This window comes from Pseudorca crassidens, chromosome 1 (assembly GCF_039906515.1).
Source record: "Pseudorca crassidens isolate mPseCra1 chromosome 1, mPseCra1.hap1, whole genome shotgun sequence".
In the NCBI taxonomy this organism is placed as follows: Eukaryota; Metazoa; Chordata; class Mammalia; order Artiodactyla; family Delphinidae; genus Pseudorca; species Pseudorca crassidens.
In genome coordinates this window covers 123,588,631-123,610,026 of record NC_090296.1, presented here as the reverse complement: position 1 = coordinate 123,610,026, position 21,396 = coordinate 123,588,631, and the positions used below count along the sequence as shown (strand labels likewise).

The 21,396-nt window shown below is 37.8% G+C and overlaps 1 protein-coding gene across 2 annotated transcripts; it reads left to right on the top strand.

Moving 5' to 3' along the window:
• Positions 1-3,928: 3,928 nt before the first annotated feature.
• On the top strand, positions 3,929-20,432 carry RCN2 (reticulocalbin 2). Of its 2 annotated transcripts, none has more exons than XM_067754816.1 (7): positions 3,929-4,270; positions 4,651-4,756; positions 7,316-7,512; positions 14,550-14,663; positions 17,975-18,071; positions 18,940-19,079; positions 19,600-20,432. In XM_067754816.1, exons 1-7 carry the CDS (start codon positions 4,103-4,105, stop codon positions 19,750-19,752), a joined length of 975 nt encoding a protein of 324 aa, XP_067610917.1. In that variant the 5' UTR covers positions 3,929-4,102; the 3' UTR covers positions 19,753-20,432. The 2 variants fall into 2 exon arrangements, with proteins under 2 accessions (XP_067610917.1, XP_067610908.1); XM_067754807.1 differs by having other exon boundaries at positions 3,930-4,270; positions 18,937-19,079.
• The last annotated feature ends 964 nt before the right edge of the window (positions 20,433-21,396 follow it).

The window sequence follows — 21,396 nt, the reverse complement described above, 5'->3', positions numbered from 1 at the left end:
TTTCTAGGTATTACGACACACCCACCCACCTACATATTTTCTGTCACTTTCTAAGACCCCACTATAACCCTGGAATTTTCATATCTCCTTCTCTTCTCAAAAGACTATAAAAGATTAAACAACCAACAAAATCCCTCTAATTGTGTGATCATTCAGTCTAAGTTGTTCCTTCATTCACTGCCCTGTAGTCTATTCCTTTGTCTTGTGTTTTCCGACCTTGGAAAAGCTACAAATTCATTCAGTTTGTTGGCCTTTCCACATAAGTTGTGTATTGTGCCAAATCTCATTCATTCTCATGGAAATGGGCCTATAACACAGTGTCGATACCAATATATTCAGTAAGTATTGCTTTGTTTCTTAAGCCACTATCCATTGTAATGCACGTTTTAAAAAACTCAAAATCTACAAATTCCCTCTTTTAATAGTTTCAAAGCTAACTCTGCTATCTGTAGTACATACTTTTAAAAGAATGCCAATAGAGCAGAATTCATTCATTCCACAAAAATTTATTGAGTTCCTCTTATTAGTAGGGGCACTGATGAAATACAGGTGAAAACACACAGTTCCTGACCTCAAGACTCTCAAATTCTTGTAGTAATATCAACAAATAGATACAGTAGACTGTACTAAATGCTGTAGCAGAGGAACATACAAAGCACAATAATGGAACAAAGAGACTTGAGAGACCAACAATTTTGCTTGGTAGGGAGTTAGAAAAGGCCTCCTTTAGGAAACACTTGTGCTGGGTCTGGAAGGTGGAGTGGAAATTTTCTAGGGGGAAAGAAAGAAAAATTTAAAAATTTGAGCCCCTTCTATGAGCCAGACACCTTACATAGAGTATTTAATATACTACTCTCATAAGACTTATCAGACAGGTTTTTATTATTACATTTTTAATAGAATTTTTAAAAGATTAAGTCATCTGTTCAATGTTACAAAGTGGGTGAGCTATGGAGACTGATTCAAGTTCTGTGTGTCTGATTCCAAAATTGTCTATGCTCTTTCCATACTGCTTCCCAGCAGGGCAGAAGGGTATATGATTTGTAGGTTTTTGTTTTGTTTTGTTTCTATTTAATTTTTATTTTATTTATTTTTTATTGTTATTATTTTTTCTGGCTGTGTTGGGTCTTTGTTGCTGTGCGTGGGCTTTCTCTAGTTGCAGCGAGTGGGGGCTACTCTTTGTTGCAGTGCACGGGCTTCTCATTGTGGTGGCTTCTCGTTGCAGAGCATGGGCTCTAGGTATGCGGACTTCAGTAGTTGCAGCACTCGGGCTCAGTAGTTGCGGCACCTGGGTTCTAGGGCACGCGGGCTCAGTAGATGTGGTGCACGGGCTTAGTTGCTCCGTGGCATGTGGGATCTTCCTCGACCAGGGGTTGAACCCATGTCCCCCTCGTTGGCAGGCGGAGTCTTAATCACTGCACCACCAGGGAAGTCCCCTGATTAGTAGTTCTAAATCCTGTATGACACCATCTACATAAAGTTCAAGAATAGGCAAAACTTAGCTATGATGAAAGATGTCAGAATAGTAACTATGTTTGGCAGAGGTGATATTTGGGGAGCAGGAGGGAGACTTTTGGGGTACTGGTCAGTCTTCACAGGTTTATATATGTATAAATTCGTTGAGCTGTACATGTAAGATTTGTGCACTTTATTGTATGTAAATTACACCTCAAAAATCTACATGAAAACGTATTTGCTACATGATTTGGCTTTTATAGGTCAAGAAAGTTGATCTCTGTATTCTCATAATGCCTTTTTTATTGACAGGCTGCTTGTTGTAGATACTTATTTTTCTCTAAATAAAATGGATTAATTACAAGTAATGACAGTGGATCAGTCTTGCCTCTCTTAAGCATAGGTCTTTACTATAATCTGCTTCCTAACAATCCTAACTGTCAAGATAATAAAATTGTGGATTTTAAGAGATGAAGAGCTGCTTAGAGGCTTCTAGAAGGGTTGCCACATGGGTCTTTTTGAGACTTTGATGAACGTGAAACTATAGACCTCCTCCCCAAAAATGTACTATGCACAAAATTTTGCATGGGATTTTGAGATTATCACACCACTTAGGACCCACCTAGCAGCCAAAGATTTCAAATTAAGATTCTCTGAACTAATACAATCATTTTCCTACAGGTGAAAAAAAAATAGGCCCAAGGAAGGAAAGGAGCCTGTTTAGGTGCTGAGGGAAGACAGAACCCAGACATTCTGATATTCAGACATTTATGCTCTTCACTCCAACAGCACCTCTTTAGATATCATTAGATCTCCTTTGCCCCAAAGCCTCTATCTGGGGAGATCCTGAGTTCAGAAGAACTTCCATAATATCTTGTATCCTACCCTTTGTAATTGGAATCACATCAGGAGCTGGTCAAATTTTACCTTGTGCTTATTGGAGAACAATACGTGCAAAGCTGAGTTGTGACATTAGTCCTTCTTTTTTCACAGACTGCCCTAAAGCCCAGAACTAAAGTTAAAATTAAAATGTGATAAAAGTGTTAAAAGTTTTTCTTGGGCTTCCCTGGTGGCGCAGTGGTTGAGAGTCCGCCTGCCGATGCAGGGGACGCGGGTTCGTGCCCCAGTCCGGGAAGATACCACATGCCGCGGAGCGGCTGGGCCCGTGAGCCATGGCTGCTGAGCCTGAGCGTCCGGAGCCTGTGCTCCACAACGGGAGAGGCCACAACAGTGAGAGGCCCGCATACCGCAAAAAAAAAAAAAAAAAAAATGATAAAAGTTTTTCTTTTCTTTTTTGTTTTTTAATTGTTTGTTTTAGAGAAATCAATCCTGAAGTGTTGCCTATATTTACACTCTGAAACTTAAAACTTTATTCTGTGCTGATCTTTATAACACTGGAAAGATTCCACTGAACTTACTCTTTGTTCTCTAAACTTTTCAATGGTCTCTGATTAAAAAAATAAAATTCCAGCCTGACCCAGGAAATTTGTCCAATCTGTGCCCATTCAGTTTTTCAGTCTGGAGCAGAATTCTTGCACCAAATCCAAACAGAGACTGTGAGAAGTGAGAGGACCCAGAAAGCCTTTTCTTCTGTGTGAAAAGGCCTGATCTTAAGTGGACCAATCAATGAAAGAAAAGGGCTCAAGCTGCAGCCTACAAATTACTTTGAGTTTAGTGTGCTTGGGATGAGGTGCAGAAATCACATAGAACTGTAGGTGGACATGGAATAAAAACCACGTGCACATGCATTCTATCTGCACAGGATTTCCTAGGTACTTACTGAACTATTCCTTTTGCGCAACCATCTTTTGCTTTTCTAGCAGCATGATGTAAGCTTACATTTCTTGAACACTTTACCATATGTGCCAGGTACTGTTCTAAACGCATATTATTTTAATTTAATCTTCATAATAACCCTTTAAGGTAGTCTTATTACTATGATCATTTTATAAATGAGCAAACAGGTTTTAAAAGGCCAAGTAACTTGGCGAAGGTCACAGAACTTGTAAGTCGCGAAATTGAGCATCACATACAAACATCTGGCTTTAGTGCTTGGGTTCGTTCGTCCTTCTCTGGTCAAATAAATAAGTAGTGATACATTAAAGACTGGCAAAAACAAAGATTTTCCTAGGTACTGTATTATTTTCACCCAAATCTCCAGCCTTTCTTATTGATGGAAACCGGGTCGGACACACGGAGTGGACAGGGGGCTTCTGGTAGGAACGAGGCTGACGGAAAGAGACAGAGCGGGGGTAGGAGGGGCGTGTCTTTTAGAGGGCGTCGTGGCGCAAGGAAAGGCTCCTCCGGGGGTCTCCCCTCCCGGCCCCGACCGCCAGCCTCCTGTAGCCTCTGGGCCCGCAGCAGACCGCCACATCGCCGCGGCCCGGCCCCAGCGCCGTGCGGTCCAATCATCGGCGCGGCCTGGCGCCCCGCCCCTCCGCCGGGGCTATATAGGCCTCGGCCTTGCTTGCTGCATCACCGCAGTTGTCGCTCGGGCTTCAGCCAGTGATCACCCGAGGAGCGGAGGCCACGGCCCTGTTCGCGTTCGGTTCCACCCTCCCCACGTACCGTGCGCCGCCTCTCTGCGGCCGCCCGCTGAGCGCCGCCGCCGACCTGAGCCCCCTCCCGCCTCCCTCCTCACCTCTCTATGTGTCCGCGGCTGGCCGGCGCGATGCGGCTGGGCCCGAGGCCCGCCACGCTGGGGCTGCTCCTGCTGTGCGCCGCGGCAGCCGGCGCCGGGGAGGCCGAGGAGTTGCACTACCCACGGGGAGAGCACCGCGCCGACTACGACCGCGAGGCGCTGCTGGGCAGCCAGGTGAGGCGGCCAGGCCGGGGGTTGGGAGGGCCGGGCCTCGCAGCGCGGCTGCCGCGGGCTTTGTCCCGGGACAAAGGGGGCGGCCGGGCAAGGCCTGGCCGGGGCAGCCTGACAATGGGGGCCGGGCGGGGCGCAGCTCACTCTCCCGTGGACCCCGGGGGCTGTAAGGCTGAGAAAATAGCGCGGCCGAGGAGCCGGATCCCTTCTACCCTCCCTACAAGAGGCAGGATCACTGAGGTTGTGTAGGGGGCAGGGGCCTTGGAGAGCAGGTGTGGGTCACCCCAAAAGCCCTCGGCGAGGGTAGCTCTATTTTTCTCCACCATTTTGCCCTCCTGATAGTAATGCTTGACCACCCCCTGTATATCGCTTACCCCCCAAAGGAAGAAGTCGATGAATATGTTAAACTCACCCCCGAAGAGCAACACAAAAGACTGAAGTCAATCATAAAGAAAATTGACTTGGACTCAGATGGCTTTCTCACCGAAAGTAAGGACGTCCTACACAACTAACAATGGAGACATCCCTTTGTAGGAGACAGAAATACAAACATTTAAGCAGGGTGTCTGTTGAGTGTAGATTGCTAGTGTTCCAATCAATTACAGGTACTGTGTGAGAGGGAAAAAAGGACATGGTGAGTAGGTTTTATACCTGGAAATCTTTAGACATAGGATACCAACTAACACTTAGTGCTTTCTCCAGTAATATATAAACATCACTGACCCTACATGGTGTGTGCAAGTCACACCTAGAGCAAACGCCCTGCTCCTCACATGACTTTTTATCAATATCAACATGATACACTTTAGAGAAACATGCTAAAAACCTTCTTAAGGCATTAAGTGGTTTATAGCTCTTTTGATATATGCTTCATTAGAATCTTAACAACTTGCTTCTTTTTATAAGCAAGTAGAAAAGGACCTGTTGCATGTGAATTATGTTTATCACAAATTATTATAACTGTTAGAGTCCTTAGAATCATTATGTCCACCTCTTTTTGTAAGAAACTGAAGCCCAGAGGCATTAAGTGCCTTGCTCCAATGAGTGGCAAAGCCAGGATTAGAACCCATATCTCCTGCACTTAATTCAGTCTTTAATATCCTTCACTTAAAAAAACAAAGAAACAAAAAACAAAGTGAGTGCTCTTAGGTAGATTCTAGAGTCAGAAATGAAATGCACAGATTCTTTAAAGAATATTCCAAATAAATTGCTGTGCATCTGCCTCACCTCATTGCTTAATTCATGTGATGAACCCGATCAACTTTCCAAGTTGATCCTCAACAAAAATTCAGGAGCTATTTTCTTATAACTCTTATTTAAATACTGTTCAGCATCTGAAGAATGAAGTTGCTGGAGAGAGAATTATAAGCTGATTAGTAAATTCAAGATGTGTTGTCAATGAAGTATTCACATTGGTGCCCTCAGGAATATAAAGGTTTTGTTCCTTGTACTTAAACAACAGAACCTTTAGACTAATTATCCAATAAGAATAGGTCCATCTTTTGTTACACTAGAGAGCACATAAAACAAGTTGATTTGGAAGACTTGGTGCTGTTTATCTGTAAGGGCCTACATGTGTTCAAATATTTAATAGTAAGCTTTTTAAAAAGTTAAAATTAAAGGGAACTTAGTCCAAATCTTCATTTTATAGATGAGAAAACAAAACCTAGAGAGGGTAAACTTATTCCTTACGGCAGAGCTGAAGTATGAACCCCTGTTTCTGACCTTTGTTTTGTTCTGTATTCTGTTAAGCCATGATGATCATTCCACTTGAGGACTGTTCAGGGAATTTTGCTTATTTGCACTTTAAGGGCCAGGACTGGACTCAGGTTCTTGAGAGACAGCTAAGTTCAGTTTGGGCTTTGAAGTCAAACATGGGTTTGAATCTAGACTCTGCTACTTACTAGCCGTGAGTCCTCAATTCCTAACCTCAATTTCCTGAACTGTAAAACAATTATTATAATTGCCTTGTTTTGAAGATTAGAGACAAAGTATATAGAGGACCTGATATATAATAATTGTTCAATACATGGTTGCCATAATTATTCTGCCCTGATTTAGAGTTTCAGGAGAGACGTGTCTTTACTTTTCTATTCACCTGACCTCCCCCAAACCAATAGAGGAGTACCACTCTTTAAACCAAATGGTGTATTATCTTTAAACCAAATGAGTACTCTTGCTTCCTTGCAAATATTTGTTTTTCTTCCCCCCCTTTTTTGTATAATGCAGTATAGTAAATATTTCTATGATAGATTTTTAAAAGTTCATCTGAAGGTGGATATTTGCGATTTAGAAACTTTTCCCCTATGTCTTCAGGTAGCCAGTTAAGACAGACAGCTATTATAAGAAGGGCATAAATCATAATTGCTACCCATAACTTTTTAAAATTTCCTCCAGATGCTTTATGACATAGTTAAAGGGAATGTACTGTAACAATATTTCTCAAACTTCAGTCACTTGAGTACATTTTTCACAATTTAGGCCCTATTTACTTATCTATTATTTCCTTAATATAGTCTTGATTCAACTTAATGTAAAATGTATTTTAAAGGAAAACTTTATATTTCATAAATGAAGAACACTATTTTTTCCAATACATATTAAAATAAATGGGCAGTTATTCAAATATTTGTGCTTCCTGAGATATCTGTGATAATTAGCAAAAGTTATCTACAATTTTTTGGATAATATGTTTTAAAAGTCAAGTGCTATTTTGGCCAATTGGTAGTTTATTTAATAAATACTTGTTGAGCCAGGTGCTTTCTAGGCATTTGGAGTACCTCCAAAACATACCAAAACATACCAAAACTCTCTGTACTCAAAAGAGCTTACATTCTGTGTAGATCACATATTATAACATTCTTAAGACTCCAAACAGCTCTCCCCACCTCCTACTCCTATTCTATGAATACAACTAGGCCAGTTCTCACTCACTATTTATATACATTAAAGATTTTTTTCTTCTTTTAAAGAATGTTTAGAAATTCTCACTCGTTTTAAGTATCAGAATTACTATCACATTCATTGTGTTCTGGGAAATTCTCATAGGTGAACTCAGTTCATGGATTCAAATGTCTTTTAAACATTATGCTATGCAAGAAGCGAAACAACAGTTTGTTGAATATGATAAAAACAGTGATGGTAGTGTGTCGTGGGATGAATACAATATTCAGATGTATGATCGCGTAATCGACTTTGATGAGAACACTGCTCTGGATGATACAGAAGAGGAGTCTTTTAGGCAGGTGAGTACAAGTGCACAAGCTTTTGATCATATCAGTTCACTTTACCTTCCTGCATGAGTGAGCACAAGAGGCCTGAGGTCATAGATTGATTGCTTTGTTCTCTAGGCAATCACCTGTTTCACTTCAGTGGTCATTTTGATGGTTTCCTTTCTAGCCAGATTTAGGACTCTTATTCTGGACTACTTCAGTTATCCTTGCATCTGTATTTCTCAGCTGCATCATTTGTCCTCATTTCCAGGGTTGCTTTTTTAGTGTATTTTGAATATGTATCTCAATATTTTATTTTTTTTTGTTATTGAACAATTGGTTTTATTATTATATTAAGAAGACTGTAGAGGCCTATTCCCATTTTTAAGCACATAGTTTTATATAAAATAACTAAAATTTTTTAAAATTGTGGTAAGGTACACATAACAAAATTTACATTTTAACTACTTTTAAGTGTGCAGTTCAGTATTGTTTAGTACATTCACATTGTTAGGCAACCACCACTCGACTTTCTGTCTCTGAATTCAACTATTCAGGGTACCTCGTATAAGTGGAATCATAACATTTTTGTGTGTGTGTGACTAGCTTATTTAACTTAACGTTCTCAAGTTTCGTCCATGTTGTAGTATGTGTTGGAATTTCCTTTTAAAGATAATATTCCATTAATATTTGTATATCACATTTTGTTTATCCATTCATCAATCAATGGACAGTTGAGTTGCTTCAGCTTTTTGGCTGTTGTGAGTAATGTTGCTGTGAACGTGGGTGTACAAATATGTCTTCGTGGCCCTGCCTTTAATTCTTTTGGGTATATATCCAGAAGTGGAATTGCTAGATCATATGGTAATTCTATTTTTAATTTTCTGAGGAACTACAGTACTGTCTTCTATAGTGGCTGTACCATTTAAAATAACTTATTTTTGAAGATTCAGTATCACTATGAGTTCTGTTGTGTCTCATTGTTTAATTTGTTGAAATATATTTCTTAAGCAGAGTTGAGGAAAACAATATTTAGGAATCACTAGGAACTTTTAAAGACTTTTTACTTAGTAATTACTAGGAACTTTTTAAGACAAATTACTATAAGCTTGAGAAATTACTATTTCAAATACTGTTGTACTTCAGAGGTAATTTTAAAGACTTTTTTTTTTTGCGGTACGTGGGCCTCTCACTGTTGTGGCCTCTCCTGTTGCGGAGCACAGGCTCCGGGCGCGCAGGCTCAGTGGCCATGGCTCATGGGCCAAGCCGCTCCGCGACATGTGGGATCTTCCTGGACCGGGGCACGAACCTGTGTTCCCTGCATAGGCAGGCGGACTCTCAACCACTGCGCCACCAGAGGAGCCGTAAAGACTTTTTTTAAAAGAGTTTTTTGTATGTGGAAAAAATAAAACCAAACACCTTGTTGCAAATGTTGTGTCCCAAAATATTAATCAAGGGTGCTTGGAAAACATTTGAGGCTCCTCTATTCCTTAACTTACCTATCCCATTATTAGTATCTACCTTTTAGTTTTTACCATGGCCATATTTTATCAGTGTATATGCTATTTATTATAGAATCATATTGTCCACTTGAACTCTGTAGGCCATCACTAACTCAAAATTGGTTGTTTCTCTGCTAATGATTATGCATATGCTATGCATATACCACTGGTTTGGAGGTTAAGAGCTCCAGCTTTGGAGCCAGTCTGCTTGGCTTCACATTCAGGCAGACCACTTAACAGTGGTGCAGCTTTAGGTTAAGTCAGACCTCCTTATGCCTCAGTTTCCTCATATCTAAAAATGGGAATGATAATAGTATGGAGAAACAGTAATAAATATTGAGAGTAGCATTTGGACTGGTAAACTCTTCTATGTTGATTTGAAAGAATACTGTTGAAGAAAGCAGGTGTGATTCACATGTTTATCTTTAATATTTATATACAATCAGCTTTTGAAAGTTGTTTAAGCATTTGTTAACTATATCAGCTTTAGATTAGTTAGGATTTAATATATAGGGGAAAAATGTCTTTGCTCCTTTTTTTCTCCTTATTTGGGTCTTCATCTTACAGCAGACTGAAAAGAGTGCAAATCAGTCTTTTCACTACTTAGTGCTAAAAAGAAAACAAATGATAATAATGAGATCTGGGATTTGTCTACTAGTTATTCTCCTTTACTATAGGAATTAACTCATCTTAAAAGCATCATTTGCATTCCAAGACTTTTCTAAAACCAGACCATGGTATGATATTATGACTTCCCTTCCAGAGAATAATACAGAAGTTAAATACAGTATTTTAAAATCTTATTAGAATTAGATTCTGTCCTTTTTTTTTTTTTCACTCAAAAGATTCAATTAGCATCCCATCAAAAGTAAGAAACGTGTGTGGTTTTTAAAATCTGTATTCTTTTGGGGGTTAGGGGTGTGGGATGAAATAATACATGATGTTGAGGAGAAAATCTTCACTTTGAAGAGGTACATGACTTGTTAATATAAAGTATTTATGAACAGTTTTTCTTTTAAAAGACGTCTGGTTCTAATGCTATGTTCCCACACAGGTACTCAGTACATGTTGATTATAAGACTCTACTTTTAAAGAATGAATTAGATGGACCTTAATAGCCTAAAGGAATTTATGGATCCCTAAAATGAACACTTCTCAATGGGAGTCCTAATGGTTATTCTCTGACAACACAGGAATATGTCTCTGCATGAAGTTCTATTTATAATACTTTATTAGATTTTTATATATATAGATATAACCCACTAAAAGTGGATGTGGGGTGTAAAGATGAACCCAGACACAGCTGCATTATTATTCAAAATAAAAAATCAAGGATGAAGAATGAATCGGTCTTAATCGAAGTAACAGACTAAACATTATACCATAAAATAATCATAAAAAGTAATTGGATATCTAAATAAAATAAAATGTTTCTATATGGAAGCCTAATAATAAACAAAAATCAACTTGATACCTGAATTTTATCTTATTTTTGATGTTTCATATAGAGAATAGAGATAGCCTGGAATAATGACCCTCTCAGGCAGTGAAATGTCTGAAAAAGCATTTCTTTATGATCTGATGAACAAGTATAGTCAGCACTTTTAAGCAGGATAATTAAAGTTTGAGGACCAACCTGGCAGAAGCTCAATTGCTCTAACTTCTAAAGCCAGCTGCTGAATGTGCATGTATAAGCAACATTTATTTATATAAGATATTATCTTGCATGTGGTTAATCAGAATAAGACCTAGGCTTTTTTTCTGGTATCACAGGTTACATATTTCCTCATGTAAAATTTTTAGTCTACCAAAAGATGGCAGTTTTGTTCTTCACAAGTTTCTATTACAATATAAACTAAACGAGTATGGTAGTTTCTATCTTTTTACTACTGTGTATAGTACTTCCTACTCTCGACTAAAACACAAGGTCTTTATACAGAAGAGAAAAGTGTTGAGGTTTTATGAAACTGATAGTCTTTTGTCGTTCTCTTTTAGAAATTTGCCACTTTGAAAAACGTCTTTCAGTGTATTGGCTTCTTTAATATGAGTCTCTTAAATTGTGTTCCTCAAATGACTAAAACTTTAAAAAATCACATTATTTTATTTTTAAAACTGAGAAATGTAAACCAGAAAATACCTTTTTTTTTTTTTTTTTTTAAAAGAAATCTTAGCTGTTGAAAGAGATCCTTTCTTTCCATAGGCAAATTTGGCCAAATTCCGCTCCCTCTGCTGAAACGTGGACCTCTTGCTCTGAATTGAAGGGTTCTTTCATAAGGAAATCTAAGCACTTAGTATTTTGAATAGTGATTTATTCAAAAAGAACTTGATTGACTCAACAAAATACCTCAAGTTCTTATTTTTCTACTTTTCCCCATGTTAAACCTGCACATAACATGTAAATTATTTGGTCTAATTATTTAAAATTATGAAACGTTAAGTTAAAACAGCTATTTGGAAACAGTGTTTTCCCCCTGTCGTGATTGGGTGGATATAACTGGCTAGTGGAATCTGGATGTTTAAAAGACAAATTCTTTGGGGAAAGAAATGAGCCTCTCCACTGTAAATCAATCATCGTAAAAGAACTAGTGTTTCAGTAAATGACTGCTACCTAACCTCTAGTATTCCAAAAAACCGAAAAGAGTATTTCTTTTCAACAGTGAATCACATAAGTTAAAAGCTTCTAAAATATTTGAAATTGTACTTTTTCAAAAATGTGCAGTTTAATACACTTAAGTTTATAGAAAGTTATTCCCAGAAATTCTCAAAATAGAATTTATGCAGGATTAGCAATATGCCACTATTGGCTTCCAAGGCTCTTAATCACAGAATTACCTTTGAGAAATTCATTAAAAGCAGCCTTGTCCCTAATAGCTGCTACTTCTTGATTTCCTATCAGAGTGTACTTGGGGGAAAAAAAGGAAGATGGGTGTGAGAAAGTAGAAAAGGGTATGATTGTTTAACCTCGACCTCAAGATAGGCCCTTTTCAGCTTTTGATGTGTTTTATCTGGACATACAGAATTAGCACTGTAAAGAGCCTACAGAGAGTAGACTTCCAAATATTATGTACATTTATCAAAAGTATTCTCATTAAAGGACTATTTTTTGAAACCTGTTAACCTGTTTTTGAAAAGTCATTTTGAAGACCAGAAATAGTTAGAAATAGACATACCAAGAATTAATACATAGTCTAAATTTATTGCTTTGGGGACATTAAAAAAATTATTGAGATTGTTAAAGAAGATAGTGTGTAGTACTGTAGAAAGAACAGGGAGGATCCAAGTTCAACATATTTTAGCTGTTTTCCTGACATCCCTTTCAACAAATCATTTTAATCTCAGTTTTTCTATCAATAATAGTAATATGTAACATTTGTTTAATACCTAATACTTAAGGTTTCTAATTGCTTGATAGGAATTCTCATCCCAGTTGCTTAACAGAGATTTTTTTCTTATTTATTATAAATTGTTCAATTTATTTAAAAAAAAAAAACAGAACAGTTCACCCATTTCTGTCACCTCCCCACCTCTGGCAACCACCAGTCTGCTCTCTGTATCTTGAGCTTGGTTTGGGGGGAGTTTTTTGTTTGTTTGTTTTTAGATTCCACATATAAGAGATCATACAGTATTTGTCTTTCTCTGACTTATTTCACTTAGCATAATGCCCTCAAGGTACATCCATATTGTCTCAGATGGCAAGATTTTATTCTTTTTTATGGCTGAATAATAAATCCCATGCATTCGAATGAGTTCCATTCGTAAGTCCGATTTGTTTTGTTCGTTAAGTCCAACAAAGTTAGCCTGGGTACCCAACTAACACAATCGGCTATATAGTACTGTACTGTAATAGGTTTATAATACTTTTCACACAAATAATAGATAAACACAAACAAGAGAACATTTTTAATCTTACAGTACAGTACCTTGAAAAGTACAGTAGTACAGTACAACAGCTGGCATACAGCTGGCATCGAGTGAACAGGCAAGAAGAGTTACTTACTGGAGGAGGGAGAGGAGGTGGGAGATGGTAGAGCTGAAGGATCGTCAGCAATAGGAGATGGAGGGCAAGCTGCAATTTCACTCACGCCTGACGCTGATGCCACAGGTTCTGGTTGCTTTCTGGATTCAATTCTATCTACCGTCTTGAAAAAACGATCCAGTGATATCTGGGTAGTAGCTCTTTCTTTCTTGTCACAGATGACACGGTAGCACTGGGTTGCATTCTGAACGGCTACTGCAACCTTCGTGTACCATTCTACGTTTGGGTCCTGTGCCTCGAAAAGTAACAGTGCCTCCTCAAATAAAGAAAATCCCCTTGCCATTTCCTGTATCGTGAATCTCTTCAGTTCTTTAGTTACTTCTTCTTTTTGTTTCTCTTCATCCTTTCTCTGGGCCTCCAATTCCATCTTTTCGCCTCGTTCCACTCTCTCAATTATTTTCACTTTTGTTTCTATTGTTATCGCTTGGTGCTTCTTAGCAGTACCAGCTACATTACCACTGCTTTTACGCTTGCTTCCGGACATCCTGGGCTTGAAATAAAGATACTGTACTACTGTACTGTATACAGTATTGTACAATAAAGTACACAAAAGCACAACCACTTGTAGAGGATGCACGCATGTGACAGTGTATGCCCGTCATGTAAACTAACTTACGTGATTGGACATACTATATATTGGCTATTGTAAATAATGCTGCAGTGAACATAGAGGCTCATATATCTTTTTGAGTTAGTGTTTTCATCTTCTTTGGATGAGTACCCAGAAGTGGAATTCCTGGATCAGATGGTAGTTCTATTTTTAATTTTTTGAGGAATCTCTATACTGTTTTCCGTAGTAGCTGCATCAATTTACATTCCCACCAACAGTGCACAAGAGTTCTCTTTTCTCCATATCCTTACCAACACCTGTTATTTCTTGTCTTTTTTGTAACAGCCAGGTGTGGTATCTCATTGTGGTTTTGATTTGCATTTCCCTGATTTATGATGTTGAGCATCTTTTCATTTACCTGTTGGCCATCTGTATGTATTTGGAAAATGTCTATTCAGATCTGCCCATTTTTTAGTTGGACTGTTTGGGTTTTTTTCTGTTGAGTTGTACAAGTTTTTTATATATTTTGGATATCAGCCTCTTATCATATATATGATTGGCAAATATTTTCTCCCATTCAGTAGCTTTCATTTTATTGATGGTTTCTTTTGCTGTGCAAGAAGCCTTTTAGTTTGATGTAGTCCCACTTGTTTATTTTTGCTTTTGGTGTCAGATTATCCCAGTTGTATAGGTGAGGAGACCAGAGAGGTTAAGCAATTTGCCCTAAGTAATAAGCTAGTGAGTGGCATTGCTGGAATTCAGATCTGAGTTTCTCTGACTCTAGAGCCTGTGTCTCTGTACTGCTTCTAATAAATGTTTGTTATTTGCCCAACTTACCTTCAGAGGGATGATGTGAAGATAAAATATGATAATGGGTGTAAATGTACTTTAGATTTCACATAGTTGTATTTTTCAAAGTATTTTTAATGATGTTATGGTATGGATGAGACCTTTAAACGTGTTCAATATTTAATTTTCAAAGCTTCATTTAAAAGACAAGAAGAGATTTGAAAAAGCTAACCAGGATTCAGGTCCTGGTTTGAATCTTGAAGAATTTATTGCTTTTGAGCATCCTGAAGAAGTTGATTACATGACGGTAAGGAAGAAACATTTCAAGATGACTATTGAATGACCAGAACTTTAAAACTTGCTTTTACAAAGTAATTAAAATGAATTGTATGGCAAACAGAATTTTGAGAGACAGGAAGATCTAGTTTTCCCTGCTTAAGATAAGGAGTGGGAAGAAGGAGGTTTTCTGGTGGGGTGGGGTGGGGTGTGCTTATTGGGAGGAAGAAGGTAAGGAATGAGTTTTCTTTAATCTCTGTAACATATATGAGCATCAGTCTTTCCCTGGCTAGTTTCTGTTTCATAACCACATTATCTTCAGTGCCTTCCTTGTCTTTTTGTAGTTTTCCGACTTTCCTCTGGTGTTTCAGTATTAGTAACACTAGAACTTCCTATTTAGTTTACAGCATCACTTGTGAAAACTTTTGGTCTGGGAAAATGTATCACATTTGGATCCCCTTTCATAGGGTGTGTGGGGGTAGGGTAGGGAGTGCAGCTGCTAATGACTAATGATGTTTTTGCAACTTTAGGCATAATGAGTCCTCTCATCCCTTTAGTGCTTAAAAGAAGTACCAGCTCTTCAAAATTTTGTTGGACTCTAGGTTTAATTTAACACTGATTAAGTCCCTCCTATGACTTGATAAGCTTCTTGAGAACAGAAACTATCGTATTGGAGGGTAAAGATTAATATAAGACATGGCTTTTAAAAAATAGGCTAAACATTTATATTGAGGTCTGTTGCCTGGCATCAGCCTCCAGCCATGTGGCTTAGTTCCCTGGACATTTCAGGGAGGGGAGATGTAGCTTTTTGTTTAATGGGTCATGGTCAGATGCTGCTACCTTGTTAGACAGGCTGCAGATATGTTTTTCATGACCTAGTTTAAGAACATTGGCACAATTTGTTTAATTAGGGCCAATTAGGGCCAAAAATTGAGCCCCCTAGCATGGTAGGCAGAGGATGTTGGATCTTGATTGAGGAATAAGGAACAGTTGAAGACTGAGGAGGGAAATGACCAATGAAAGCAATGAAATAATTTAGGCATTATATGTTATGGCCCCGGAATACAAGGTGGCAATGGAATGAATTAGACTTGACCAACATTTTGAAGAAAGCATAGACAGGAATGTTGACTGACTAAGCACGGGAAGGGAGGGGGGCAAGAGTCAGAGATGACTGTGAGGTTTGGGGCTGGCGTAACAATGAAAGCCCATTGCAGAATGGGGTGTGTCAGTATGGGGAAGTATGTTCTTTGTGCTGAGTTGGCCTTGATGGCAGCATATAAGGTGTGTGACCATAAATTGGTGTCTCATTCAGAGCGGCTTCATTAATTCCTATTTACCTTAATTGCTTTTGCGTATCCCTTTTTCCCTTTAAGGATATGTTTGATATAGGAAAAGGCAGGAGTACAAGATCAACTAAGTGATTCTACGTTGGATTAAAATTTGAAATTTAAAGATATTTTCATTCACGTAGTTCCAAAAATTATTTTAACCAAGGCAACATTATTGTAATGTCTATTGTTTCCCAAGAGGATTACTTGAATGGAGGAATAATCATTTCGATCAGTGATTCTTTCACTGGGTCACAGACTTCTTAAAAAATATGATGCAAACTATTGTTTCCCAAGAGGATTACTTGAATGGAGGAATAAGCATTTTGATCAGTGATTCTTTTACTGGGTCACAGACTCCTTAAAAAATATGATGCAAACTGTATACTGTGTCCCAGAAAAATCCTATGTATGTCCATGCTCATACACGTGAAGTATTGGATTATAATTTCAAGAGATTCTCAGGTCCTCTCTCTAAAACCAATCTTTGGATATCCAGGTTAAGATGCCCTGGTTTCTATATATAAAATCTGTAATATTTGATTTTTAAAAACGCCAACAACTTGTATTTCAGTGTTATTTCATACAGATGTAGATAAAGCCCCTGGGTTTGACTAGAATGGTAGACTTTTGAGAATACATTTCATTATAGTTGTGATGCTAGAATCCAGATTGAAAGGTATTTGGGTGGCAGTAGGTAATGAGGAAACGAGAACAGTAAGGTATAACCTATGAGAGGAAAAGAAAAACCAGGATGGTGGCTAAAGAGTGCAGCATAGTCATTGGGGACTTGAATGTTTTTAAAGGCATAGAAGAAGGAGCTAGTGGAAAAGAGATTGGAGCCTTGGGAGAGGCTGGAGTTAAGAGTGAAAGAAAGCACTCAGGAAATGGGGTAGTATGGGATCTAGGAAGACAGCTGAGGGCTTCACCCTAGAGAAGAGGGGGAGAGAGCTTTAACTGCTGAGATCAAAGGCCTAAAATGATGAGAGGAAAAGGCATATATAGAGGTAATTAAAGGTGAGGATGCAATGCTGGGAAACAAGGAAGCATTTCAGAAGACCTGTACCATGTTTAGAAAAACAGGAGGGTCTTTGTCAAGAGTGTATTGGAGAGAGTTAGGGTGAGGCCCAAGGAAAATGGAGGTTTCAAAAAACAGCTGTAGAGTGTATGTTAGGGAAAGTGAGGCAGAGATAGACTTCAAAGCTGCAGTGAGACCCCGCCAAAATGGCAAATTAATTTACAAGGACTAGTTTCTATTTTTGTATCTTTCTCTGATTCTGGAATAAAGGAGAAAGTGAAGTGAGTCTGTTGTACTAGATGGGGATTGGCATAATACGAAGAGGGTACAAGGGGATATAGGAATATAATAAGGGAAGTACTGAAGCAGCTGGCCATTAAATGGGTCATCTTGGGTCAAGTATAACGAGAAAGGGTGTGGTCTCTGGGTCAGAGGGGAGTGGTTGGTAAGAAGCCTTGGTAAGCGTGAGGAACAGATTTGGGGGCATCTGGTGTGGATAGGGTAGATAGGTAGAAGAAGAAGCAGGGAAGTTGAGGTTTTATAGGGGACTGCCCCATTTCAGGTCTGGGGGTAGAACAGCAGCTCTATTCAAAGACATCTGAGACAACGGTTCTTTTGGGGTTGTTAATAGATTTGAGGGAAAGTGGAATTAAAGAACACAAAGGTAGTAAGATACGTCATTCTTCAGAAGGAGGGTAATGTGCAGAAAATAGGAGTGTGAGTTTAGTGCCGAGGTTGTTCAGGAGGGTGCAGTGGAGTGCTCAATAATAGAAACTTAAGGATGTTGAATTTTAAGCTACTTAATATTTGGGGTTTTATTCCTGCTTCTAAATTCCAATGTTTAGAAAGGTTGTCTTGCAAGTATGGACAACCAAAATAATTATTCCTAAATAAGTTCTGTAGTAGCATTGATTCAGATGGTGGTGGGATTGAAACTTTTGTGACTAATTCTTTTTTTTTGTGTGTGTGTGTGTGTGAACGGACATGCAATAGGAATTTGTCATTCAAGAGGCTTTAGAAGAACATGACAAAAATGGTGATGGATTTGTTAGTTTGGAAGAATTTCTTGGTGACTACAGGCGGGACCCAAGTAAGTAGCTTGGGGATGTGTGGAAGGGGGTGGGGAAGAAGAAAGAAATTGAAAGACAGTCTTGCTCATTGAGAGTTCTGTTTGACAGAGGAAAATGGAAGAAGAACTAGGCCTGATTCCTTCTTGTTCTGCCAAGTTTAGTAAAATACAAGGGAAACAAAGGAACTTAAAGCTTATCTGAGAATGCTGTTTTTACTCACTTTTAGTTCCACATCTAGATCCAAGCATTTTTATTCCTTTTCAAACAAATACAATGTAATCATTAATCCAAATGGGTGAGGAAGTAAAGGTTGATATTTTTAAATAGACTTCTGTACCCTTGCATGTAGATCTTGAAAGAGAAGAAAATATAGAATCCTATAAATACTGGAGTAAGACTGGAAGGTGGCTTACTGAGTGTTTGAAATTTGAGGAGTTTTTAAATGCAGCTTTTTCTGAAAGCAGCTGTCTTTTCAGAATTGTTGCTTAAAAGCATCACTTATTGTGAATGTCACTTTAAAATTACACATGGCATTGCTTTGTAAGAGCACGCAGGAAGCTTTAGTCACATGATGTACGTAAAAACATTACCTAGCTCAAACTTGGGAAAATTGTATCCGAACAAGCAGCAGCAGTTACCAAAATTACTAGTTTGTGATAATAAGCAACAATTTTAAAACTCTGAGTATCACTTTTGAAAATTACTATAGAGTTTATACTTATTTCAGGACTTTTCAGTTAAGTACCTCTGTTTCTTTGGGCCTCCTTTATTTGGTGAGCTTTAATTCATTTCCTTTATTCTAGGGGTATACCAAACTTATTGGATACATGTGATATTCTTGCATATGCATGTTTATGTTCTTGGGGTTTTTTTTAATATATTAAGCAGCAAATGAAGATCCAGAGTGGATACTCGTTGAGAAAGATAGATTCCTGAATGATTATGACAAAGATGCTGACGGCAGGCTTGATCCCCAAGAGCTGTTGTCTTGGGTAGTACCCAACAATCAAGGCATTGCACAAGAAGAGGTAAGTGTTACGGAATTACTCTCTCATCCCCAAATTGGTGGTACTGGTAGTAAAGGAAATTCAAAATCTTAAGCCAAAGAAAGAAGTAGTGGAGTTATTTATTTAGGAATAATGCATTGCTATTTATTGATTTAAATCTATGATCTGTTTTAGATTTTCAAGGAGACAGAGAAGTTAAGATTGTATCATGTATTAATCTGATAGCACAATAGAATAATAAAAATTTGTATTTACCTATAGGGGCTCAAAATGAGTTATATTAATTTTGCTTTACTTTGAGATATCCTGAATTGGATTTGAGTTGGGAGGAGGCAGAACCCAGCAGAAATTAAGGAAGGAGGTAATGAGAGACTCCGTAGACAGACCTGGTCACAATGGTTAATATTTTTAGATACTTAGACAATAATGAGTACTTGGCATACCTGAATGGTTTTGACAAATCAAATCACATTAAAATGTGAACATCTTGCTGAAAATGCTTATTACACTTGACACCTTTTTGTTTTGTTTTATTTTAAAGGCTCTTCATCTAATTGATGAAGTGGATTTGAATAGTGACAGAAAGCTGTCTGAAGCAGAGATTCTGGAGAACCAGGACTTGTTTCTTACCAGCGAAGCCACAGATTATGGCAGACAGCTTCAGGATGAATATTTCTATCACGATGAGCTTTAATCCCTGGGTATATCTGAGTAGAGTACTGGCTCCTTTTATAGTTTGTTACCAGCTTTACTTTTGTGATAAAATGTTGATGTTATATTTTACATTCTTACATCTTACCACAGTCAAGATTAATGTACATTAAAATTTTGGCCTTTTAGAAGAAACGTAAAACAAAAACCTGATATTTATTTCAAAACATATTGAAGAAATGAAACAATATTGTGCCATATGACAACATAGTCTTTCCTAAATATTCCATTTGTTTAGTACTGTATTATGGAATATTTGAGTTCTGTTTCCATACTTGAAAAAATGGAGGATTCTAGAGATGGCTGAACAATATTATTTAAGTAGTATATGACTGAGCTATCAATTTTTGTTTTAAGTAGATTTAATTTGGGAACTGACAGAAGGACATTGTGTTTAGTTTTAGCATTTTTGTTTTAAAACCTTTAAAGGAACCTTAGAAGGACTTATGCCTCACATGTTAATGTTGAGAAGTTCTGCTTAATTTTAAAATGGTTTCTATAAAAGGTTTTATTGTATGAAATAGAACTTTATATTTTTGCATATGTATAGATAGTAATTATATTTAATGTGTAACTATAGCATTATGGTGAGTGGAATTTGACATTGTCCAGAACTCTTTTCTTTTTTTTGACTGATTAAAAATGAAATGTCCTGTCTTTTTATATGTGTGTTTGTTTTTCTTTAATCTTTCACGTAAACCTTGAATTTAGCAAAAGTTTTGTTGTATTATACATTACTTCACCTCATCCATTCCTGTATTTTATTTGGGGAGTGAATGTTCTCAAAACTCTGTTAAATTATATTCTTGCTGCATATTCTTATTTTGCCTTTTTTTTTTCTAGATAAAAGAATCATATTATAATTGAATGTGGACCTGACACATTTCAGTTGCTATTGTGGCAAATGTGGTCTTGCTATTTGGGGCTAGAAATAATCATAAGAACTACACAGGTTGAAATCACCAGTAGAGCTGGTTAGTTATCAGCAGTAGAGCTCAAGATCAGTCATAATGAAATTAAAATCATACTTGATAAGCATTTGTCCACACCTAAATGGTCAGTTTTAACCTTATTCAGGAAGTCAACTTAGTACCTTTGTGGGGAGTAAGAAAAGTGAGAAGGTGAGAAATTCATTTTTTCATAGCTTTGACTCACAGATAGTTTTTCTTTCTGTTTTCTTAAATTACTTTTATTTGTGGGTGACGAGGTCTATGCATTCTATTAATCTTTTCCCAATCTAAAGTTGTCTCCTTTATAGCACACACAGCACTGGAGGGCTCAGCCAGTCTTCATGAGTTACTAGAGAAAATCTGAAGCCCTTTTCTAATAGAATTAACTGCATCAGCTTACCTTTCTACTGCTCCCACCTCTGCTGATGTGAGTCGCGAATGCAAATTGTAACCTCTCACACTTTAGTGATAGCTTGCTTACCCTGGTATCTAAAGTACATGGTTTTCATTTTAACTTACACAATACCTGTCTGGCCTTTTAAGAATTAAAGATATACCATTATCACTCATCTGCTACTTGTCAGACTTATTGAAGTTGGGATATTTGGAATAACCAGTTTGATTAGCATGCTAACCATTTGTTTTTCTCACTAGATTCTCCAAAATCTATACCAGAA